The 20,572-nt window shown below is 44.0% G+C and overlaps 1 protein-coding gene across 3 annotated transcripts in view; it reads left to right on the top strand.

Moving 5' to 3' along the window:
- Positions 1-4,447: 4,447 nt before the first annotated feature.
- The window catches only part of ptn (pleiotrophin), a 52,311-nt gene continuing 36,186 nt past the window's right edge, over positions 4,448-20,572 (top strand). Inside the window, exon 1 of one of the 3 annotated variants that reach the window (XM_014153494.2) lies at positions 4,448-4,686. In XM_014153494.2, the coding sequence (XP_014008969.1) occupies positions 4,463-4,686 (224 nt within the window). In that variant the 5' untranslated portion in view covers positions 4,448-4,462. 3 annotated transcript variants of the gene reach the window in all.

Raw genomic sequence — 20,572 nt, 5'->3', positions numbered from 1 at the left:
TCAACAGCGAAGAGGACTCCGGGATGCTGGCCTTCCAGGCAGAGTCCTCTGTCCAGTGTCTGTGTTCTTTTGCCCATCTTAATCTTTTATTTTTATTGGCCAGTCTGAGATATGGATTTTTCTTTGAAACTCTCCCTAGAAGGCCAGCATCCCGGAGTCGTCTCTTCACTGTTGACGTTGAGACTGGTGTTTTGTGGGTACTATTTAATGAAGCTGCTTCTTTAATCCGAACAACAGTTTTCAACAGTTTTCAGCTGTGCTAACATAATTCCAAAAGGGTTTTACATTACATTACATTACATTACATTTAAGTCATTTAGCAGACGCTCTTATCCAGAGCGACTTACAAATTGGTGCATTCACCTTATGATATCCAGTGGAACAACCACTTTACAATAGTGCATCTAAATCTTTTAAGGGGGGGGTTAGAAGGATTACTTTATCCTATCCTAGGTATTCCTTAAAGAGGTGGGGTTTCAGGTGTCTCCGGAAGGTGGTGATTGACTCCGCTGTCCTGACGTCGTGAGGGAGCTTGTTCCACCATTGGGGTGCCAGAGCAGCGAACAGTTTTGACTGAGCTGAGCGGGAACTGTGCTTCCTCAGAGGTAGGGGGGCCAGCAGGCCAGAGGTGGATGAACGCAGTGCCCTTGTTTGGGTGTAGGGCCTGATCAGAGCCTGAAGGTATGGAGGTGCCGTTCCCTTCACAGCTCCGTAGGCAATCACCATGGTCTTGTAGCGGATGCGAGCTTCAACTGGAAGCCAGTGGAGAGAGCGGAGGAGCGGGGTGACGTGAGAGAACTTGGGAAGATTGAACACCAGACGGGCTGCGGCGTTCTGGATGAGTTGTAGGGGTTTAATGGCACAGGCAGGGAGCCCAGCCAACAGCGAGTTGCAGTAATCCAGACGGGAGATGACAAGTGCCTGGATTAGGACCTGCGCCGCTTCCTGTGTGAGGCAGGGTCGTACTCTGCGAATGTTGTAGAGCATGAACCTACAGGATCGGGTCACCGCCTTGATGTTAGTGGAGAACGACAGGGTGTTGTCCAGGATCATGCCAAGGTTCTTAGCACTCTGGGAGGAGGACACAAGGGAGTTGTCAACCGTGATGGCGAGATCATGGAACGGGCAGTCCTTCCCCAGGGGAAGAGCAGCTCCGTCTTGCCGAGGTTCAGCTGGAGGTGGTGATCCGTCATCCACACTGATATGTCTGACAGACATGCAGAGATGCGATTCGCCGCCTGGTTATCAGAAGGGGGAAAGGAGAAGATTAATTGTGTGTCGTCTGCATAGCAATGATAGGAGAGACCATGTGAGGATATGACAGAGCCAAGTGACTTGGTGTATAGCGAGAATAGGAGAGGGCCTAGAACAGAGCCCTGGGGGACACCAGTGGTGAGAGCGCATGGTGCAAAAAGGTCAAAACCAGATCAGAGTCCATGAGGTACAGAGTGGCAGACAGGCTCGTGGTCAAGGCAGGCAGAATGGTCAGGGAGGCGGGTACAATGTCCAAAAACAGGCAAAGGTCAAAACCGGGAGGACTAGAAAAAGGAGAACGCAAAAAGCAGGAGAATGGGAAAAACGCTGGTTGACTTGGAAACATACAAGACTAACTAGCACAGAGAGACAGGAAACACAGGGATAAATACACTGGGGTAAATAAGCGACACATGGAGGAGGTGGAGACAATCACAAGGACAGGTGAAACAGATCAGGGCGTGACTGTCACGTCCTGACCATAGAAGCTTTTATTTTCTATGGTAGCGTAGGTCAGGGCGTGACGGGGTTGTGTCTAGTTTAGATTTTCTATGTTGTCATGTTCTTGTTTCTGTATTTCTATGTTGTTGTTTTTTGGGATGATCTCCAATTAGAGGCAGCTGGTCATTGTTGTCTCTAATTGGAGATCATACTTAAGTAGTTGTTTTTCCCACCTGGGTTTGTGGGAGATTGTATTTTGAGTTAGTGTATGTTGCACCTCTTCGTCACGGTTTGTTGTTGTTGTTGTTGTTGTTGTTTATTAGTCTATTTATATGTCTTGCATAGTTTCACAGTGATAATAAAATGTGGAACGATACACACGCTGCGCCTTGGTCTTCCTTGAACGGCGAACGTGACAGTGACACATTTCTAAGTAGCCCCAAACTTTTGAATGGTAGTGTATGTCAAATTAAAATCCGACATCTGTATGCAAACACAATCCACCAATAATGTTAATTTCCATTGTAATGGTTTGATGTTACAGTATCCATTACCATGAATCTGCTCTAGTACGGTCTTGAATCTAACCCAAACTACAGGTTGAGGAAGACTGATTACAGATTACCGAGGCACTTGCTGTGTGTCAATGCTATGGATTTTTATTTACTTTTGTACTGGCAGGATTGACAGTGAGCACCTGTGAACGGCGAGGCAGCAGCCCACTAAACTGATCTGTTTATACACTCCATTGATTTAGAGAGGAGGCTGAGAGAGGAGAAATGAGGGCTTGCTGCCCCGTGCCAATCAAAAACAATTCAGTGTCTGCTGAAGAAGCAGCACGCCCTAGTAGTGAACGAAAGCCAAAAATAACGCCAGCGCTTGACGCCGTCCCCATCTGATTATTAGCGTTAGCTAGGTTTGGTTTCTTATAACTTTTTTAGTATTATTTTCTAAATCGTTTTTTACGTTTGTCCCACAAAGGAGTTTAGAAGGAATGGAGATTCAACCTCTTTCTCCTCAGGCCTCCGGCAAGGGATATGCTGCCTGTGGTCATTTATTTTCCAATCAATTTCCACTGCAGGCCCCTCTCTGCTATCACTGATGTCCAGTGATCAGCTGGAGTGAGACAGAAGTGTTTTATTTTGGGGGTATTGCTCTCTATATAAACTGCATGGAAAGATACTCTTTATAAAGCACAGCCAGAAGGAGTGTATCACACCATTTACAGGTCACTGTTCTGTCTGCCTCTGTGGCAGGAATGGAGGGGGAAGGGTGGGGTGAGGAGGGTAAGGGTGGGGCGAGGAGGGTAAGGGTGGGGCGAGGAGGGTAAGGGTGGGGTGAGGAGGGTAAGGGTGGGGCGAGGAGGGTAAGTCGTATGTCTAATCTGCATCTTCTGCCACGTAGCAGCTATCAACATGAATGTTTCAGAGAGAGACAATTCCTCAATGTCCTCAGGTGATAGTGAATATAGGGGTTCATTTCCTGGTCACAGCCCCATCTCTGTCTCCCTCTCCAGCGCTTTACACAGGCAAGATAAAAGGCTAGACCTGAGAACAAACAGCCAAACCCAGTGGCAACAGACAAAAATTACAAAGAAAGAGCAAACTGACCAAACCAAACACAGAGCTTGTGCAATGCTCCCGAGGGCACAAAGTTCCATCATCTGTAGCAGCCCAAGTCAGGCTTGATCCACCTTAACTCTCTGTTCAATGTTCACTCCCACTGGCACTAATCTCAGTGTTCAGTCTGCTGCCAAGATCACTGACAGTTCGCTCAGAGAAACACAGAGGTTTTCCTCTGAGGCTGAGAACACAACACTGCATGTTAGGCAGATACATGTGAAAAGGAAAATTATAATTTTTCACTAGATTTGTCATGTTTACAATGTACTTTGAAAGGAGAGAAAGAGCGAGATGTGACATTGTGATAGTAGAGAATAATGCGCAAACATGTCTTAAGTTTGTTCTGAACAGAGGATTCATAATCAGAGAACACAAACAAAACATGAGTTGTTTTCAATATTTCACCAGATTATTTAGAGAATTTTTTTGAGAAATCTTTGAGGTTGATCAAGAAAAGTCTGGAAGATAGAACACATATAAATCACATGTCTAACAGAGGTTTTGGTCACCTCAGGGTATAGATTTCAATTATAAGCAGTGACACAATACTGCAAGACCTGCCCCCTCTCTCTCACTTTCTGCCCCTCTCTCTATTCATCTATCTCTCACACTCTCTCTCTCTCTGCCTCTCTCCCCTCTCTCCCTCTCACACCCAGTCCTGCGGTGCTTGCAGCTCTAGTCATTATTTTAGTGTACATCATCCTCCCGATCCCAGAAGACTGAAGTAGGACATGTATTCGAATGCCAAAAAGCAAAGAAGAACTGGAGGATTTAATTAATACAACCTCTTTTCTTGCAGGGAGCGATTGTTTAGCTTTGTTTGACTGCAAAATTCATTTTTGTTTACAAAATTGACCCTCAAATACAACATTTAGAATTATAGTTCTGCCGCATATGATTGAAAAGCCATTAATAAGAACAAACACGTGGCATCCTTGCACATTGAAATAAGCCATTAAAAATGCATGAGTTTCTGAGGTGGAGCGTCTGTAGGTGGATAAGCGCATGGCGACTGGGTGAGAGTGTCGAGCTGAGAGACAGATCGCACCCGTCCAGGCTGGCTGTTGCTGCTGCTTCGCCAGCGCTGTCACGCTTCAACAGCCAGACAGGGTGTTTGGCTCCTGCAGATTAATTGTCAGGGCTAAATGAACTTTCCTTCCATCCAATTGCAACCTGAAACAGCCAGGTCTTTGGAGGGTCTGGGTTCTCGAGACAGGGGAGAAGGGCAGCACATCAGGAGCTGTCAGATCCCACACAAGTCCACAGAAGCATCAGGAATCAGTTCACTGGGAGCACTAGACCAGGATTCATGGTGGCTGCTGTCTGAGTGGGTACAAGAGAGAAGGCTTCAGTTGGATCAGTATCAGAGGTACATTCGGTTAGAAATATTTAGTTCAAACTGTAATACATTGTGTAGTAAAATCCCTTGACACAGGGAGAAATTCACTTTGAACTGTGCATCCTATTCATATAATACACTGAGGCAGCAGTAGTAGTAGTTGTGATAGTCATTGTAGTATATTCAAGAAAGAGTACACTTCGACCTGAAAGACTTTTGCATAATATAGAACAATGAAATGTTCCTCAGAAAGTGCATTGCGAAGGCTTTCGTTATAGGGAAACATCATGCTGATAAGGGTTGTTTGGGTGGGTTATAAAAAACCCTCTTTACTTTTATAAGCAGTGGCACAGACGCATAAATATTAATACTCAGCCAAGAGCTCATGATTTTTTTATGCAACTGAGAATCTTTTGAAATTAAATTGGCATAATAGAATTTTTTTCATTACTTCATTTTGAATTAATGAGGGTCATAAAAAAATGTGGGAGTTTAAACTGCGTTGGAGAGGACTTGATCCCGATAAGAAAAGACTGTATTGTGCACCTATTTGTTTTCCAGCCAGTGAAACATCCAACAACATGGAACTGAGTGGCCTCGTCTTTGACATGTTTGCCAACCTGTCAGATTGTGTGAGGTTTTTCAGGATTGGAGTGGGTCCTGTGACACATCCAGCCTGGTTGCTAGCCAACAGACCCTCAAATCACATACAGTGTGCTCCAAAGTAATGATGAGTGAGAAAGTTAAAGACCCACAAATAGCATACCCCAAGACAACCTCTCACCATTACAATAACAGGGGAGGTTAGCATTTTTTGGGCGGGGTATGATATTTATGCCTCTAACTTTCTCACTCATCATTATTCACGTTTCATTTAGGATTATCCGTAATCATGGTTGCATCCATATTAATGTAAACGTGTTAACAAACATATTTTATTCTTATTTACAATAAAAGTAACTCTAAAATGACACAATACATTACTTACCATTAATTTCTATTGGGCACAAAATAATCTGAAACACATCCAAAAGAAACAGCAAATGAGTCACAATCTTGATGTAGTCATTACATGCTATGAATATGGGACCAAATACTTAACTATTTACATACAAGTGAATTTGTCCCAATACTTTTGGTCCCCTAAAATGGGGGAACTATGTACAAAAAGTGTTGTGATTTCTAAATGATGTATCCAAGATGGATGAAAATACCCACAAATTAAAGCTGACAGTCTGCACTTTAACATCATAGTCATTGTATCATTTCAAATCCAAAGTGCTGGAGTACAGAGCCAAAACAACAAAAAGTGTCACTGTCCCAATACTTTTGGAGCTCACCGTAGCTGGCGATTAACGTCGTCAGCCAGATACTCATTTGGCCATCGTCCTGGAGGCAATTATGAAGTGGAGAGCAGATGTCATCGGATTCTGAGCGTCTTAATAGATAATAAATAAATGGATCCAAAGAGCACCGAAGGACACTGACATTTAATCACCAGGCTGATAGGTTTTAGACGCTCCACGGTGACATGCAGTGAAGAACAGAGTTACCCCCTGAGAACTCCTCAATGATTGGGTCAACAGATTGCCATCACTTTCACCTGTATTGATGGGTTCCATTCCCTAGGCCCCTCCCCTCTTGGTTTTGTTTGATCTCAGTCTCTTCCAGTGCCCCAGAGGTGCTCCAAATGTGTTTGTATGAAGTCTGTTTGTGTGTGTAACAGAAATTAGATGGGGGTGTGGGGGGGCATGACGTCCACATGCTGAAGTTGGACCATACATTTTAGGTCAAAACTTTCAATCACGCAGATGGTCAGAGACTGGTCTAGACATTGTCTCCATTTGTTCTCTTGCTGTCTCTGTTGGACCCAAAGTTGCTAAGATTAATTGGATAAGGACCACTGTGTAGTATGGATCCAGACAGAAGAGATGGATCTCATGTGTTCTATCTAAACACCGTGTGGTGCTGTTCTGCTGTGCTGTGTGACACTGGAGAGGACTAGCTTGCCAGACAGTGGCAGCCCAGCCTGTCTCTGTGCTAGTCTGATCGAGATGCATGGAATTACCTGTCCTCCATGGCCAGAGTGTTAGCTGTCAGCCTGTCTCTGTGCTAGTCTGATCGAGATGCATGCAGTTACCTGTCCGCAATGGCCAGAGTGTTAGCTGTCAGCCTGTCTCTGTGCTAGTCTGATCGAGATGCATGGAGTTACCTGTCCGCAATGGCCAGAGTGTTAGCTGTCAGCCTGTCTCTGTGCTAGTCTGATCGAGATGCATGCAGTTACCTGTCCGCAATGGCCAGAGTGTTAGCTGTCAGCCTGGCTCTGTTTGCGTGGCTGATTTATGTCATTTCCACTCCTCCACTCGGAATGGACTCTCGCTTCCATCAAGGTAGAGGAGTTTAGACTCCTTTCAACCCAGAAATAAGTTCAATCTCAATTTCCATTCAGACACATAGCAGAGAACATTTGCAAGAATGAAAGAAAACAAATAAGTAATTCTCCCTTTCCGCCGTATGCTCCCTTTTAGCGATGTTTCCCCAACAATATTGCTCTCTGCTCAGCAATTTTCTCCCAGCCAACGTATTTGTGTCTGGGAGATGACAGAGCAAACGACAGCCGGGTCTCTGGGCCTCGGGTAGGTAGGTGTTCCATATGTCATAGGCTACAGGGGATTTCATTTGGTTATCAGAAGCGACACACAGGGAAGGATGGGGCTACCTAATAACAGGAGAGGGGCTAACCTAATGGTAGAAACAGGGATGGGATGGGGCTAACCTAATGGTAGAAAAGGGATGAGATGGGGCTAACCTAATGGTAGAAAAAGCCCTTATATTTGCCAGGTTCAGGGCCAACAACCAGTTAAACTGAATAATGAGGAGGGACTGCCGGAGAGAGCAATTTTCAACGTCTCTGCTTGTGAATGTAGCGGGCCCTGGAATGCACCACAGTGGTCTGGATTGAATAAATAGAATAAAACGTCTGGTGTTGACCAAAGTCCTTTTTCATCGCGTCTCCAATTCATCGTGTCTCATTTTTCATTCAATAAGTTGATAAAAATGGCATCATTGAAAGAGCTCAAGAGGGACATAGTGGGACATATAACACACTTAGGGGAGGGGAGCAAATGGAGTGAGTTCATTATTGATGAGAAGAATATGAGAAGGAAGGAAGGGGATGGTGGAGTGGCTTATCACCACCTGGGACCATGACTCATACTGACGAATGACCATTGATTATGTTTTCCTGATGAATGTCTCAAATGAATGAGTTACTTTAACTGTAGTGTGACACCGATAGAAGAGGCTGCATGTGAGCTGATGATTCAAATAGGTATTTTAAGCATATAATGCGGTGCACAGCTTCCTCTTCCTCTACCAACAACACAGGGTAGGTCCTCCTCTATAGATTGGACAATACTCAGTCCTTTCACTTTGTCTAATGCGGTAGAGAAAGGCACTTTCCAGCAATCTAAATACATTCCATAAAAAGATGAGATCTTTTCAAACAGATATTTGATATCAAATGAGAACCTGGATTGATAAAACAGACATTCAACAAACATTCTGATAAATACTTAGAAACCAGCATCAAAAGCCTGTCTAATAGTATGTCTAGGCTCAAGCTCCTGTTATGAAACACAAGACTCTTTTTTCAATGTGTGTGTGTGTGTGTGTGTGTGTGTGTGTGTGTGTGTGTGTGTGTGTGTGTGTGTGTTTGTGCCTGCATGCCTGTCTGTATAGGCAGTGTTAGTCTGATGTCAGTATTGTACATGGGCTGTAGAATATCCAGTGTTAATGACACGTTATTGATTCAGTGTGCTGTAATCTGTCGAAACCGGTCAGAACCAGCTGCAACAGGGGGCGACGCTTCCTATAAGGTCATCTGCAGCCATCTGCTCCGCAGCGGACGTGATTATGCTCCTACCACTTGTTAAAGTGTCACCATTAAGAGGATCCCACAGCAAATTACAACTGAAATTCATTGAGAAGAGGGAGAGTTTTCAGAAAGTTACTTTCTTTGTCGAACGCAGTTGTAGTCGACAGAAGTACAGTGCTGTCGATTGAGAATGATACCAGTTAAAGTCTAACTGATCCAAACTCCTATAACTCAATAGTATTTTGACTATTTTGACCCTTCATTCTATATATATATATATATATATATATATATATATATATATATATATATGTAAAGTCTATATCACAATATATGTTAAATACATCGGGAAATATTTCAATGATTTTCAATAAAGGCTAAAGTGACAAAATTCGGAATTTTGACATGTCTCTCCGTGGACCCTCTGAGACTTCTAGGAAGATTTTAGCCCACAAACCCCCAAAATGCTTCAAATTTTCACCATCATTGTAAAGCCCTAGTTATTTCGTTGCTTTGACAAAGTTATTTCTGAAGATCTTTATTTATTTCAAGTGATTAGTGATTCATTTACAGGGATGTTCCTCATTTTAAGGTCAACACTGTTACATGAACTGAACTCTTGTTTTAAGAAATGATTTATTTTTAAAAGAAAAATGTAACATCTAATGGTCAAATCATAGTGTAAAAGCAGGTGAGCTGGTTCTACTCTTTTTCGCCATTTTCTGGTGCTTTATGGTAAAAAACTGAGTGAGTTGAGCATAACACGTCAACCCTGTTACCCATAGATAGACAGGCTAGAAATGTATAAAAAAACATAGTTTTTTTTTTTTTTTTTGGGGGGGACATTCAATTGCCTCTCCCTGCTGCAGTCAACAAGCTTCCTTTCCTCCTGTCACAAAGGGATTCATGGCTGATTTAACTAGTAATTACCAGTTTGAGGGCCGTTCAAGTGGATTTTCCCCAGATGTGGTAAATTCCCACTTCCCACTTGGATACAAACACACCATAACACAGCTAAGCATCCACTGTAGATCCATATAATACCACTCACTGGAAGCACAAGACTTACACCTACATTTTTACATATTATGGAGTGTTGTACGAAGAATAGTTTGTAGCTAACCCCACCCCACCCCACCACAACCCAACCCAACCTCTCTCTCGCTCTCTCTCTCTGTCCCCAGTGTGACTCCATAGCTCCAGTTCTGGTTCAAAGTGCTCCCTCTCCTCCCTCCTGTCTCCCTCTCTACCCCCTCTTTCTCTCTTCTCTCTCTCTCTCTCTCTGAGTGCTGCTCCCCTGCCAAGCGGGCCGTCCCTGGAGTGACCTTGTGGCAATGAGATCCTGATCACGAGTCAGGAAACCAAGATTTTCAGAAAGCCCTCCTCTCTCAGCAACAGAAATGAGAGGGTGAGAAAAAGTGAGAGAGAGAGAGAGAGAGAGAGGAGGGGGGGAACAGCTATCGTTTGCCCAGCCTTGTGGAGAGACAAGAGTGAGAGAGTAAGTGAATGAAAGAGAGGGAGGTAGAGAGAGAGAGAGAATTAGAGAGAGAGAGTGACTGACAGCAGGGGTGAGGAGCAGATGAGAGGAGAGTTCACAAACTATTGCAAAGCGTTGGAACAACCACCAGACCTCCAGTTCAAAGTAAGTACTTCTAACCGGAGCAAGGTGCACACTTGGATGTGTGCTGGTAGTTGGGTGACCAGGAGAGATGTGGCGTGTGAAGCTATTGGGGCTGAGATGAGGAGGGAGATTTCAGAACTGTGAGAGGCAGACAGGGACTAGCAATGCTGGGAGTCTGGGGAGTATGAATGGGCCGACTCTCAATCAGATGAGTCCAACTGTAGCCTAGACAGATATGGACAATTAGTGATAACAGAAGGAGCGTAGGGGGAATGTTTGTGTTGTGGGATAGTGGAACTGGTGTCTTTGAGTTGGCAGCATCATTATTAACTCTCTGTGTAGTAAGTGTTCTCTGTCTTGCTTTGTTTTGGATGTCGTGCCACATCCCAGGTTAATAATACACTAAATACTGCGACAAACCAAAGTATAGCTCGAGAGCCTTTTTGTGAAGTTTTTTTTCCTGGATATCTCGATTATAATTTATGGTTGCAGATACTAATCACCACAAGCTATGGGTGTTGTTTTTGTATCCCTTTCAGCACACTGTTGCTGTAAACCATCTTGATTGTCCATGTGTTTTCTATGGTTTATTCAATTATGAAGGTGGAAGGCTCAGAGGCTCAGGTATATGAACATAAAAGCTCTTGTTTTTTCAATTACAAAGGATTTATAATTTAAACTGGATATATTTCCCTTTCAGGCTTCGTATGTGAGACAAATAAAACAGTAAAGAACAAGAAGCTCAAAACAAGCTCAAGAGGAAATGAAAACAACAGTAGAGAGAGCTGCAGGGCTTTGTGTCTCCCTGTAATATTTAGTGTTTGCATTACAGTAAGGGATTAACTCCAAAAGTAGCATTTATCCAAATACTTTGTATGCTGTAGGACTCGTTGCAAACTTCAAGACTTCTAAGAACATCTATGTTTCCTCTAGTCTAAGACGATATTTCGTTATTCTTCATATTGTAGCACAACTGCTCGAATCACTCCATCTGTTAAGTTTCACAATTCTACAGAGGTGCACGCCCACCAGAACACAACCCTTCATTCTCCAAGCATATCATTAGACTAGTCATTTTATTGGCTCCGTTTGGTGTCCTCTTATAAAGACCTATGCTTGCAGTGTGTGTGAGTGTGTTTGACAGAGAGTATTTGTGCGTGGCCGTGCATGTGTGTGCGCATGCGTGTTGTTGGGGACAGTGTTTTTCCCAGGATATTGTAATTTGGGTCAGGCCTGACTGGAATGAGAAACCGAGGGCATCGGTATTGTAGAACTCCTATGGTTGAGCAGACCTTGCGCCTGTGTTGCCATAGTTATGTTCACCCCTGTTATAGGAACCCCAACTTCGACCAACATCTCTGGCATTCCTACTGTGTACAAAAGAGCCCTGGTCTCGATCTAGCTTTAAATGAGCTTTGGCCAGTTCATTGCTTTAGAAGTAACACATGGTGTGTTCCTAATGAAAGAGCTGGGAGATTAAACATGAGGCAATAGGTGGAGAGATGAGCTTGAGAAACCAGCTTTGGTCAGTGGGAAGTCAAGCTCATTGAGAGACCCGAGTTGGAGCTGAGCTGCCTGGATGGAAGCCAGGAGGGTGAGCTAACTCTCACATAACCAGTCCCATTTGTCAATGTGCACTGACATTTATGTAAGGGCTGCCATTTGAGGAAGATAAGGCGAGGCACATTTGACAGATCCTGCTTTCCCTCAATGTTAAGTTGTCCCTCACATTTCAAATACTTTCTATGTGCGACACTGAGAGATGCTATTCAGCATGGAACACAAAGCCAATGCATTTCCCCCATCTATACAAATGCTGTGTCACGTGACCGCTCTCCATGGAAGACCTGGAGCAATAAGGTATAGAATGGTCTGTGAGATGCCTAAGAAGGCTGCTTCACAGTGGGGAAGGAAAGCACTCTCAAAGGAGCCAGGTCAGGACTATAGGGAGCAAGAGGCTGAGAGAGAGAGAGAGAGAGAGTGGCAGGGATAAGGAAAATGCACAAAGATCCCCACATTGAGTGGCTGGTTCATTCTTGTGGTGTACACATTGACCTCTCACATCACATGTAGGCTGAACAGAGAGGCTGTTGATGGGGTCTGGAGAGGTAGGGAGGGAGAGGGCCGCCAGACCCAAACCAGAGACGGACCCCAGTCTAGGCCCTGAGAAGCCCGTTCCCATACTTGCATCGAATAGCCCTCTCTGGCTGTCGTCATGCCAATGACGACCTCAGAAGTTGGCAGTACAGCACAACAGTTCTGGGACCAGGCTGAGCTCGGAAGTTCATGGGCTGTGTGCTGTTTGGTACTGTAGCTAGACTAGAGCCGTCAGCTGGGACCCTGCAATAAGAGAGGTAAGGTTCAACAGTATCCACTATCACAGAGCTAGAAGAGGCTACTAAGATACTATGATGCTAAGAGATGACTAGCTCTCTATTTCATCAAATCCTCTCAGAAAGTCCATAGGTAATCATGGCATGGGATTTAGTCTAAGCTCAGGGCCTGTGTCGTTTTCAATGATTAAGTGGTCAATTGAGGAAATGCACATATTCTAATTGAGACATCAATTAGATGGCTATTTCATTACAACAAAACCGTAACAATCTCTGGCTTACTGAAAATCCTTAAATCCAGCTATGAGAGAATGGATTTCACAGTTTTGAAATCTGCCATTAGACCATTGCTTGACGGAGTCTCTTTGTAGGGAGGAACACCATCGCTGGTGTTGACTTTTGTTGTGGGGAATCTGATGGGTGCATCAGGTCTGTGTCCATCTGTTTATGTGTCTGTCTGTGTTTTTGTCTTGCTGTGTGTTTGATGGGACAGACTTCGAATCACATAATTCCGTACATCAAACTTCAGATTCAGACCACCTTTCCACTAATGGCCAAATAATATATTCTTAGGAATTGAATGAATATTAACTTTCTGGAGAGTAGCTGTATTGTGGAGAGCTAGTTTGCCTGTGGTCATATAAAGATCGGACTCTGACTGTGACGTACTGTGGAGCGCCTGTGGTTTGGCCCTTGTATCGGCCTCATTGGCTGTATGATCCTCTGAGGAATAGTGACGGCCAGAGGCCTTCCACCCTGATCAATTAGTTCATTAGTCTCCCACAGTCACATCTTGGCCGGCATACTCCTGGCACCGTCCCTTGGCCTCTGACTGGCCCACACTGCTGGTGAGGTCATAGGTCAGGGGGTTGATGTCTGTCTATTGTAAATACAGGGTTTGTGTGTGTGTGTGTGTGTGTGTGTGTGTGTGTGTGTGTGTGTGTGTGTGTGTGTGTGTGTGTGTGTGTGTGTGTGTGTGTGTGTGTGTGTGTGTGTGTGTGCATTCCCATGCGTGCGTATGTAATCAGTCAAGTTGAATCAGATGTTTGTGACTGTGGAACAGAATGCAGATAAAGCCTTCCTACAGTCCGGTTGAATTTTAGCCCTAATGTACAAGTGTCCTTGTCCCAAGGGGTGACTGGTGCCCTGAGAGAAGTTAGGAGTCCAGTGTCTGTTTGATAGAAGTTTGGAGTCCAGTGTCTGTTTGATAGAAGTTTGGAGTACAGTGTCTGTTTGATAGAAGTTTGGAGTCTGGTGTCTGAGTGTGTATAGGATGAGCATGTCTCCCTTTCTGTGTTTGTGTGTACTGGCTGCAGTTACCACACCATGGGGGACCAGCCTGTTTGTGTTTGTCTAATGAACTGAGAGAACACAGGAGGGAGAAGATAGGGAGATGGAGAGAGCGGGGGATCGGGATGGAGAGGGAGGGAGAGAACAGAGAGAGAGAGGAAAGAGAGCAGGACAGAGAGAGGAAAGAGAGAGAGCAAGAGAGAGAGCAAGAGAGAGAGGAAAGAGAGAGAGAGAGAGGAAAGAGAGAGAGCGAGAGAGCAAGAGAGAGAGCGAGAGAGAGGAAAGAGAGAGCAGGAGAGAGAGAGAGAAAAGAGAGAGAGCAAGAGAGAGAGAGGAAAGAGAGCAAGAGAGAGAGAGAGCAAGAGAGAGAGAGAGAGAGCAAGAGAGATAGAGAGAGAGGGCAAAGAGAAAGAGCAAGAGAGAGAGAGAGCAAGAGAGAGCAAGAGAGAGAGAGAGCAAGAGAGAGCAAGAGAGAGAGAGAGCAAGAGAGAGAGAGAGCAAGAGAGAGAGAGAGCAAGAGAGAGAGAGCAAGAGAGAGAAAGAGAGAGCGAGAGAGAGAGGAAAGAGAGAGAGCGAGAGAGAGAGGAAAGAGAGAGAGAGAGAAACTTTCTGTGTTTGTGTGTACAGTCTGCAGTTACCACACCATGGGGGACCAGCCTGTTTGTGTTTGTCTAATGAACTGAGAGAACACAGGAGGGAGAAGATAGGGAGATGGAGAGAGAGGGATGGAGAGGGAGGGAGGGAGGGAGGGAGAGGACAGAGAGAGAGAGGAAAGAGAGGGAGCGAGAGAGGAGATAAGGAGGGGGAGAGAGATGAAGGGAAGAGAGAGAGACAGAGAGAGAGGAGGGGAAGAGAGGGAGAGATAAGAGAGTGAAAGAGGGGGAAGAGCGAAAGAGGAGAGAGAGAGAGAGAGAGAGAGAGAGAGAGAGAGAGAGAGGAAGGGAAGAGAGAGGAGGGGAAGAGAGAGGGAGAGATAGAGGAGAGAGAGAGGGAGAGAGAAAGAAAGAAAAATAAAGAAAGGGGACGAGTCAGTGGAATAATTGACCAAGAAGAAGAGATGTATGCTTTCATGTCTGTGTCATGTGGAGGTATGGATTCTTGTATGTGGTGTGTAGAAGTGTGATTCAGAGCCATTCATCAACCATGAAGCAAATTCTACATAGTGACATTTTATGAAAGGATGGCATGATAAAATCCATCCTTACAGTACATTGCATTGTTAAAATCGATTGGTTTGCATAAGCTGGATGGGAGACCACATAGGAAAGTGTGGTTGCTGTTGTTGGAGGTGGTGCTGGAGGGTCAGTAGTAACCTTTTCTCCATATGGTATTAGGGAAACTCTCCAAATACTAAACATGCTTACTGATGCATTTAAATGTACTATATTAATGCAACAATCCATTACATACAACATTAAATGGGTTATTTTATGCGTATTGGGAAAATAAAACGATCCATATCCCTTTCAGCAACCTTTCCTGGCAATTGAGGTGCCTATATAACGTTTAACACTCCTTGGGGGCACAATAACATGACATACAGTCTATGTGCCACCTCCAATACAAAAATCTAAATGTTAAAATCTATAAAGGCAATCAATGCTAATCTCATTGTATTTACCTGACCTTTTAGTTGCACTGTGGCTGACTTACTTCGATCCACCGTAGAGGATGTTATTAAATATTATGGCCACTGTTAATCAGAAAGGAGACTGTCGTCAGGCATAAACAGTGTAGGGCTAAAAAGGAAATACAGAAAATTATCGAGACACCCACCAAGAATACTCCCCACATTGATTTGATTAACCATAGTCCGTCTTTAGGGGTCTGTCAGTTTGTCTGCCTTTGACATGTAGGCTGTACAGACAGACAAAACTGAGAGCCATTTCCACTGATGTGGCCAGTCCACTCAAGGTGAATGGAAAGATTAACTGAGCACGAGCAGTTACCTGCAGCATTCTACCACTTTGTTTTCTTATTCCATTCTCACTGCTAATAGGACGGCTAATGCAAAGGAGAGATGCAGTGGAATGGGGATAATAGCCTAATGACAAGGCATTGCACGGCTCAATTGGAAAGTTCTGATGGAATTAAGTTAGACAGCCTACTTTCGATATACCGTGATGCGTAGATGATTTCGAAACTCTACACTTCTGTGTAGCTAGCTGATTGATGAATGTTTATGAATGTAAGGATGTTGCCAACAGACCATCATCACAAATGACATTAGATCCAATCCATTTATCAATAATCTGTTTGGATTGGTCTCTGACTTGATCAATTCTTGTTAAAAACAAGAGCATATGTTGCATGTCCATGATCAAGCCTGCAATCGATGCCAGATATCCTCTTATCTTTGCTTAGTTCTGAACGCGTTTTTCTTTTTTATCTGCATCAGTTATGGATGACGGCTGTTTTTAAAGTGGCCTGAATTGGAGATGTTGCAAAAAGCTGTATTTCAAAGTTCTTGTTAAAGCCAAATGTAATCAGACTTTGTGCGTTAACGATGAAGCTTAATCCTACTCCATTTAAATCTCACCAGGTTTTAATCGGACTCTGTGGAGACGTTCACAAGCTGATAGCGTTCTGGGATGTTTTTATTTCTTTGAAGGCTGCGTTCAGGAGTGAGAGAATGATTTGATAACTTTACCACATAGAATGGCTGGGGGGGGGGGGGATTAGGTAAACCCACTCCATGGAGCTAAGACCAAAGCGGTGCTTGTACCCACCAATAGGTGATCAGAGCTTCAGGATCACAACAACTATGAGGAGGGTTGCCTTCAGTAGCGCCTCAGGGGGACGTTCAAGAACGCTTTTTATCCCTGTCCTCATTAAACCTCCCACTAAATTCCCCCAGACTGACTTGTGTGGCTCAGAAATCCCTTCGCAAATCCCTCACTAAGGAAACAATCTTTAATGTGCTTGAAGTTGCGTCTTCAATGTGGTGGATTATGGCTCACACATACTGTGTTTGTTGTGGAGAGAGAGAGAAAGAAGGAGAGAGAGAGAGAAAGAAAGAAGGAGAGGGGAAGAGAGAGAAAGGAGAGAGAGAAAGGAGAGAGAAAGGAGAGAGAGAGGAAGAGAGAAAGGAGGAGAGAGAGAGGAGAGAGGAGAACAATGTAGAGGGAGGAAGAAAGATTGAGGAAGAGAGAGGAAGCGGGATGGAGAGGGAGAGAGTGAGAGACAAGCACCCCATTAGTCATACATTAGTATTCTGTCCACAGCTCATAGTGAGAGACAGCCGGTCTACACTAACACCAGAGAAGGGCATGGCTCATTAGAACTTTCTACTCTTTTTTTTTTACCAATAGCTCAAATTCTCCTGACTGTATACAAAAGGCAGAGAAACACATCCATATTTCAAAAAGCAGAGAAACACCTCCATGTTTCAGAAGGCAGAGAAACACATCCATGTTTCAAAAGGTAGAGAAACACCTCCATGTTTCAAAAGGCAGAGAAACACCTCCATGTTTCAAAAAGCAGAGAAACACATCCATGTTTCAGAAGGCAGAGAAACACATCCATGTTTCAGAAGGCAGAGAAACACATCCATGTTTCAAAAAGCAGAGAAACACCTCCATGTTTCAGAAGGCAGAGAAACACATCCATGTTTCAAAAGGCAGAGAAACACCTCCATGTTTCAAAAGGCAGATAAACACCTCCATGTTTCAGAAGGCAGAGAAACACCTCCATGTTTCAGAAGGCAGAGAAACACATCCATGTTTCAAAAGGCAGAGAAACACCTCCATGTTTCAAAAGGCAGAGAAACACCTCCATGTTTCAAAAAGCAGAGAAACACCTCCATGTTTCAGAAGGCAGAGAAACACATCCATGTTTCAAAAGGTAGAGAAACACCTCCATGTTTCAAAAGGTAGAGAAACACCTCCATGTTTCAAAAGGCAGAGAAACACCTCCATGTTTCAAAAGGCAGATAAACACCTCCCTGTTTCAGAAGGCAGAGAAACACCTCCATGTTTCAAAAGGCAGAGAAACACCTCCATGTTTCAAAAGGCAGAGAAACACCTCCATGTTTCAGAAGGCAGAGAAACACCTCCATGTTTCAAAAGGCAGAGAAACACATCCATGTTTCAGAAGGCAGAGAAACACCATGTTTCAGAAGGCAGAGAAACACCTCCATGTTTCAGAAGGCAGAGAAACACCATGTTTCAGAAGGCAGAGAAACACCTCCATGTTTCAGTAGGCAGAGAAACACCTCCATGTTTCAGAAGGCAGAGAAACACCATGTTTCAGAAGGCAGAGAAACATTGATTCCAACGAAGTTCAGGGATGTACTACTTGTGTTAGCGAACAAACCTCCATATTCTCCTCAGGAATTTTATGTCTTCAGGAAAGGGTGGAGAAACCAAGGTCCAGAGAGAAAGATAGTCGGGCAGGTAGAGGAAATTGTTGAAGCAAGCTTGTTTCTCATACTCCTCGGATGAACACTAACGGTTTGCCCCATACATGTAACTGGGTAATGCCCCTGGTGATTTGAGTCTGCTGGTTGAGGGGGATTTTTTGTCATCCCCCTGTGCCGGTCATCCAGGCCAGACACCACCTGGAGCTGCTCGGAGAGACCCCTGGGGGCTAAATGGACCAGTGCACCGTGAGCTGAACACTGATGCTGCACTGTGGACACTGTTAGACTGTTGTGAGAAGAGGCCAACAGCTAAACTGGCATCAACAACCAGGGTTGGGTAGGTTACTTTCTAAATATAAGGCGTTACAGTTACTAGTTACAGTGCCTGTCCAAAATGATCAGTAACGAAACGTTTAGACGACCCAAACACAGTAACGTAATCTGATTACTTTTGGATTACTTTCCCCTTAAGAGGCGTTAGAAGAAGATGATGAAAAGGATCCATCAAACGCTTTTGGTTTGTTATCATAGTGGTCTTTGACTTGTGGTCAGATTCGCTCAGGTGGAACAAACTTAAAATGGTGCCTGTTTTCAATGCTGAATTGAATATTATTGAGAAAACAGAAAGTTGTCATGTCTTTTTTTGCAAACATCCTTTCTGAATTTAAATGTAATCCAATTAGTAATAGATTTTTTTTTTAAGTATCTGTAATCTGATTACAATATTTTAGCTGGTAACGGATTAGTTGTAGTTGTTTTTGTAATCAGATTACATTTAATCACTTACTCCCTAATCCAGTGAACAACCAATTTATGCAACTATGGTAGATGTGTAACCAGGACAACCCAGTACAGCTCAGCTTGGTTTGACTCAGTAGTGTGAAAACGGTATTAGATAACTATACAAACACACACCCAGACAGACAGGTCAGGATCATAAAAAAAAAGTGTGATTTGAAATTAGTTCTTCAGTTTTGACGTGCCGATCTGTTGTGATGTATTCACTGAGGGGGAAACCACATATGCCATAACCTGTTTGTCTGTGTGACCCAGTTCAATGTGACAGAGGTAGTCAGAGAAGGCATGACACGTTGCACAACCAACCACACTTCAACTCATGGAAAAGGAGGGTGTTTCTGCGCAGTCTTGCGTAATGTTCTGTGGCATGTTGAAAGGGCCCGGTCAATGCTCTGGGCTGTGCTGTGGCTGTGAGCAGGTGGCCGGAAACTATCTTGATCCCACCATGACCAGAGACAGTGATGGGAACACTGCCAGAAACACTTAGTTTTTTCTGAGAAGAAACGTAAGGATTGAGTAGAGGTTGTCATGTATGCTGGCTCCCAGGAGTGTTATTATTCCCTTTGAGGAGGATGAAAGTGGAAAGCTATAAGCACTCCACAGCAAAAAAAGAGCTCCTCAATGTACTTGCAAGTTGTCCTTTGGAAAGAAGCATGTATTTAGGGTCTACTAACCACCGGCCCTGGCAACCCACACTGCGTTCACCTGGCAACCATCATTGCGCACACCTGCTCCCCATCGTTAAGCACACCTGGACTTCATCACCACCCTGATAACTCTCTTTTCATATAGCCCTCAGTTGCCTCATTCATCAGGGAGTATTGGTTTTGGTTACGTTCAGTATGCAGCTTCTGTTTTGTATTATTGTCATGTTTATTATTGAACTGACCTTCTGCACCTGCTTCCTGACTCCCTGTGTATATGTTACAGATACTCATGTTGGTGGGTTAACAGGGTGTGCATCCCAAATGGCACCCTATCCCTTGGGGCCCTGGTCAAAAGTTGTGCACTATATAGGAATAGGGTGCCATTTGGGAACAAGGATAACAATACACGTGTTATCGATGGGAATAGCATGTGTTGAAGAGGATGAGGCCAGTGACGTGAACAGATGAAATTGGTAGACAGGGTTGGCAGAATGTTCCTCAGTAAGGAGAATAAATGAAATAGTCTCTGAAAAGAAATTGAGGCAGGAATTTCACATGCAAATGCTTTTACTTGTGTGTGTGTGTGTGTGTGTGTGTGTTTGGGACCTTTGGTTTTGGCAATGGGAGTAGATAAAGCTGACTAAGACATTGTGGAGTTGATGTTGTATTTTATGTGTGGTACTCTGATTCAAATATGCCAAGGAGACACTAATTGTTTCATGACAGAATAGTTCTGGTTAGTATGGCTTGAGACGACAACATTCAAAACACCTAGCTAACAGTGGAGACTGAGTGGAGGATGGCTCATAATAATGTCAGGAATGGAGTCAATGGAATGGCATCAAACACGTGGTTTCCATATGGTTGATACCTTTCCATTGACTCCATTCCAGCCATTATTATGAGCCATCCTCCCCTCAGCAACCTCCACTGCCAGCTAACTAATAACTTTTAGGCTGCTGGAACATTTTCATAATAAAGGGTGGACTT

Source organism: Salmo salar, chromosome ssa17, assembly GCF_905237065.1.
Source record: "Salmo salar chromosome ssa17, Ssal_v3.1, whole genome shotgun sequence".
Taxonomy (NCBI): domain Eukaryota; kingdom Metazoa; phylum Chordata; class Actinopteri; order Salmoniformes; family Salmonidae; genus Salmo; species Salmo salar.
Note: the sequence above shows the minus strand (reverse complement) of the source record. Positions and strands in the feature narration are given on the sequence as shown.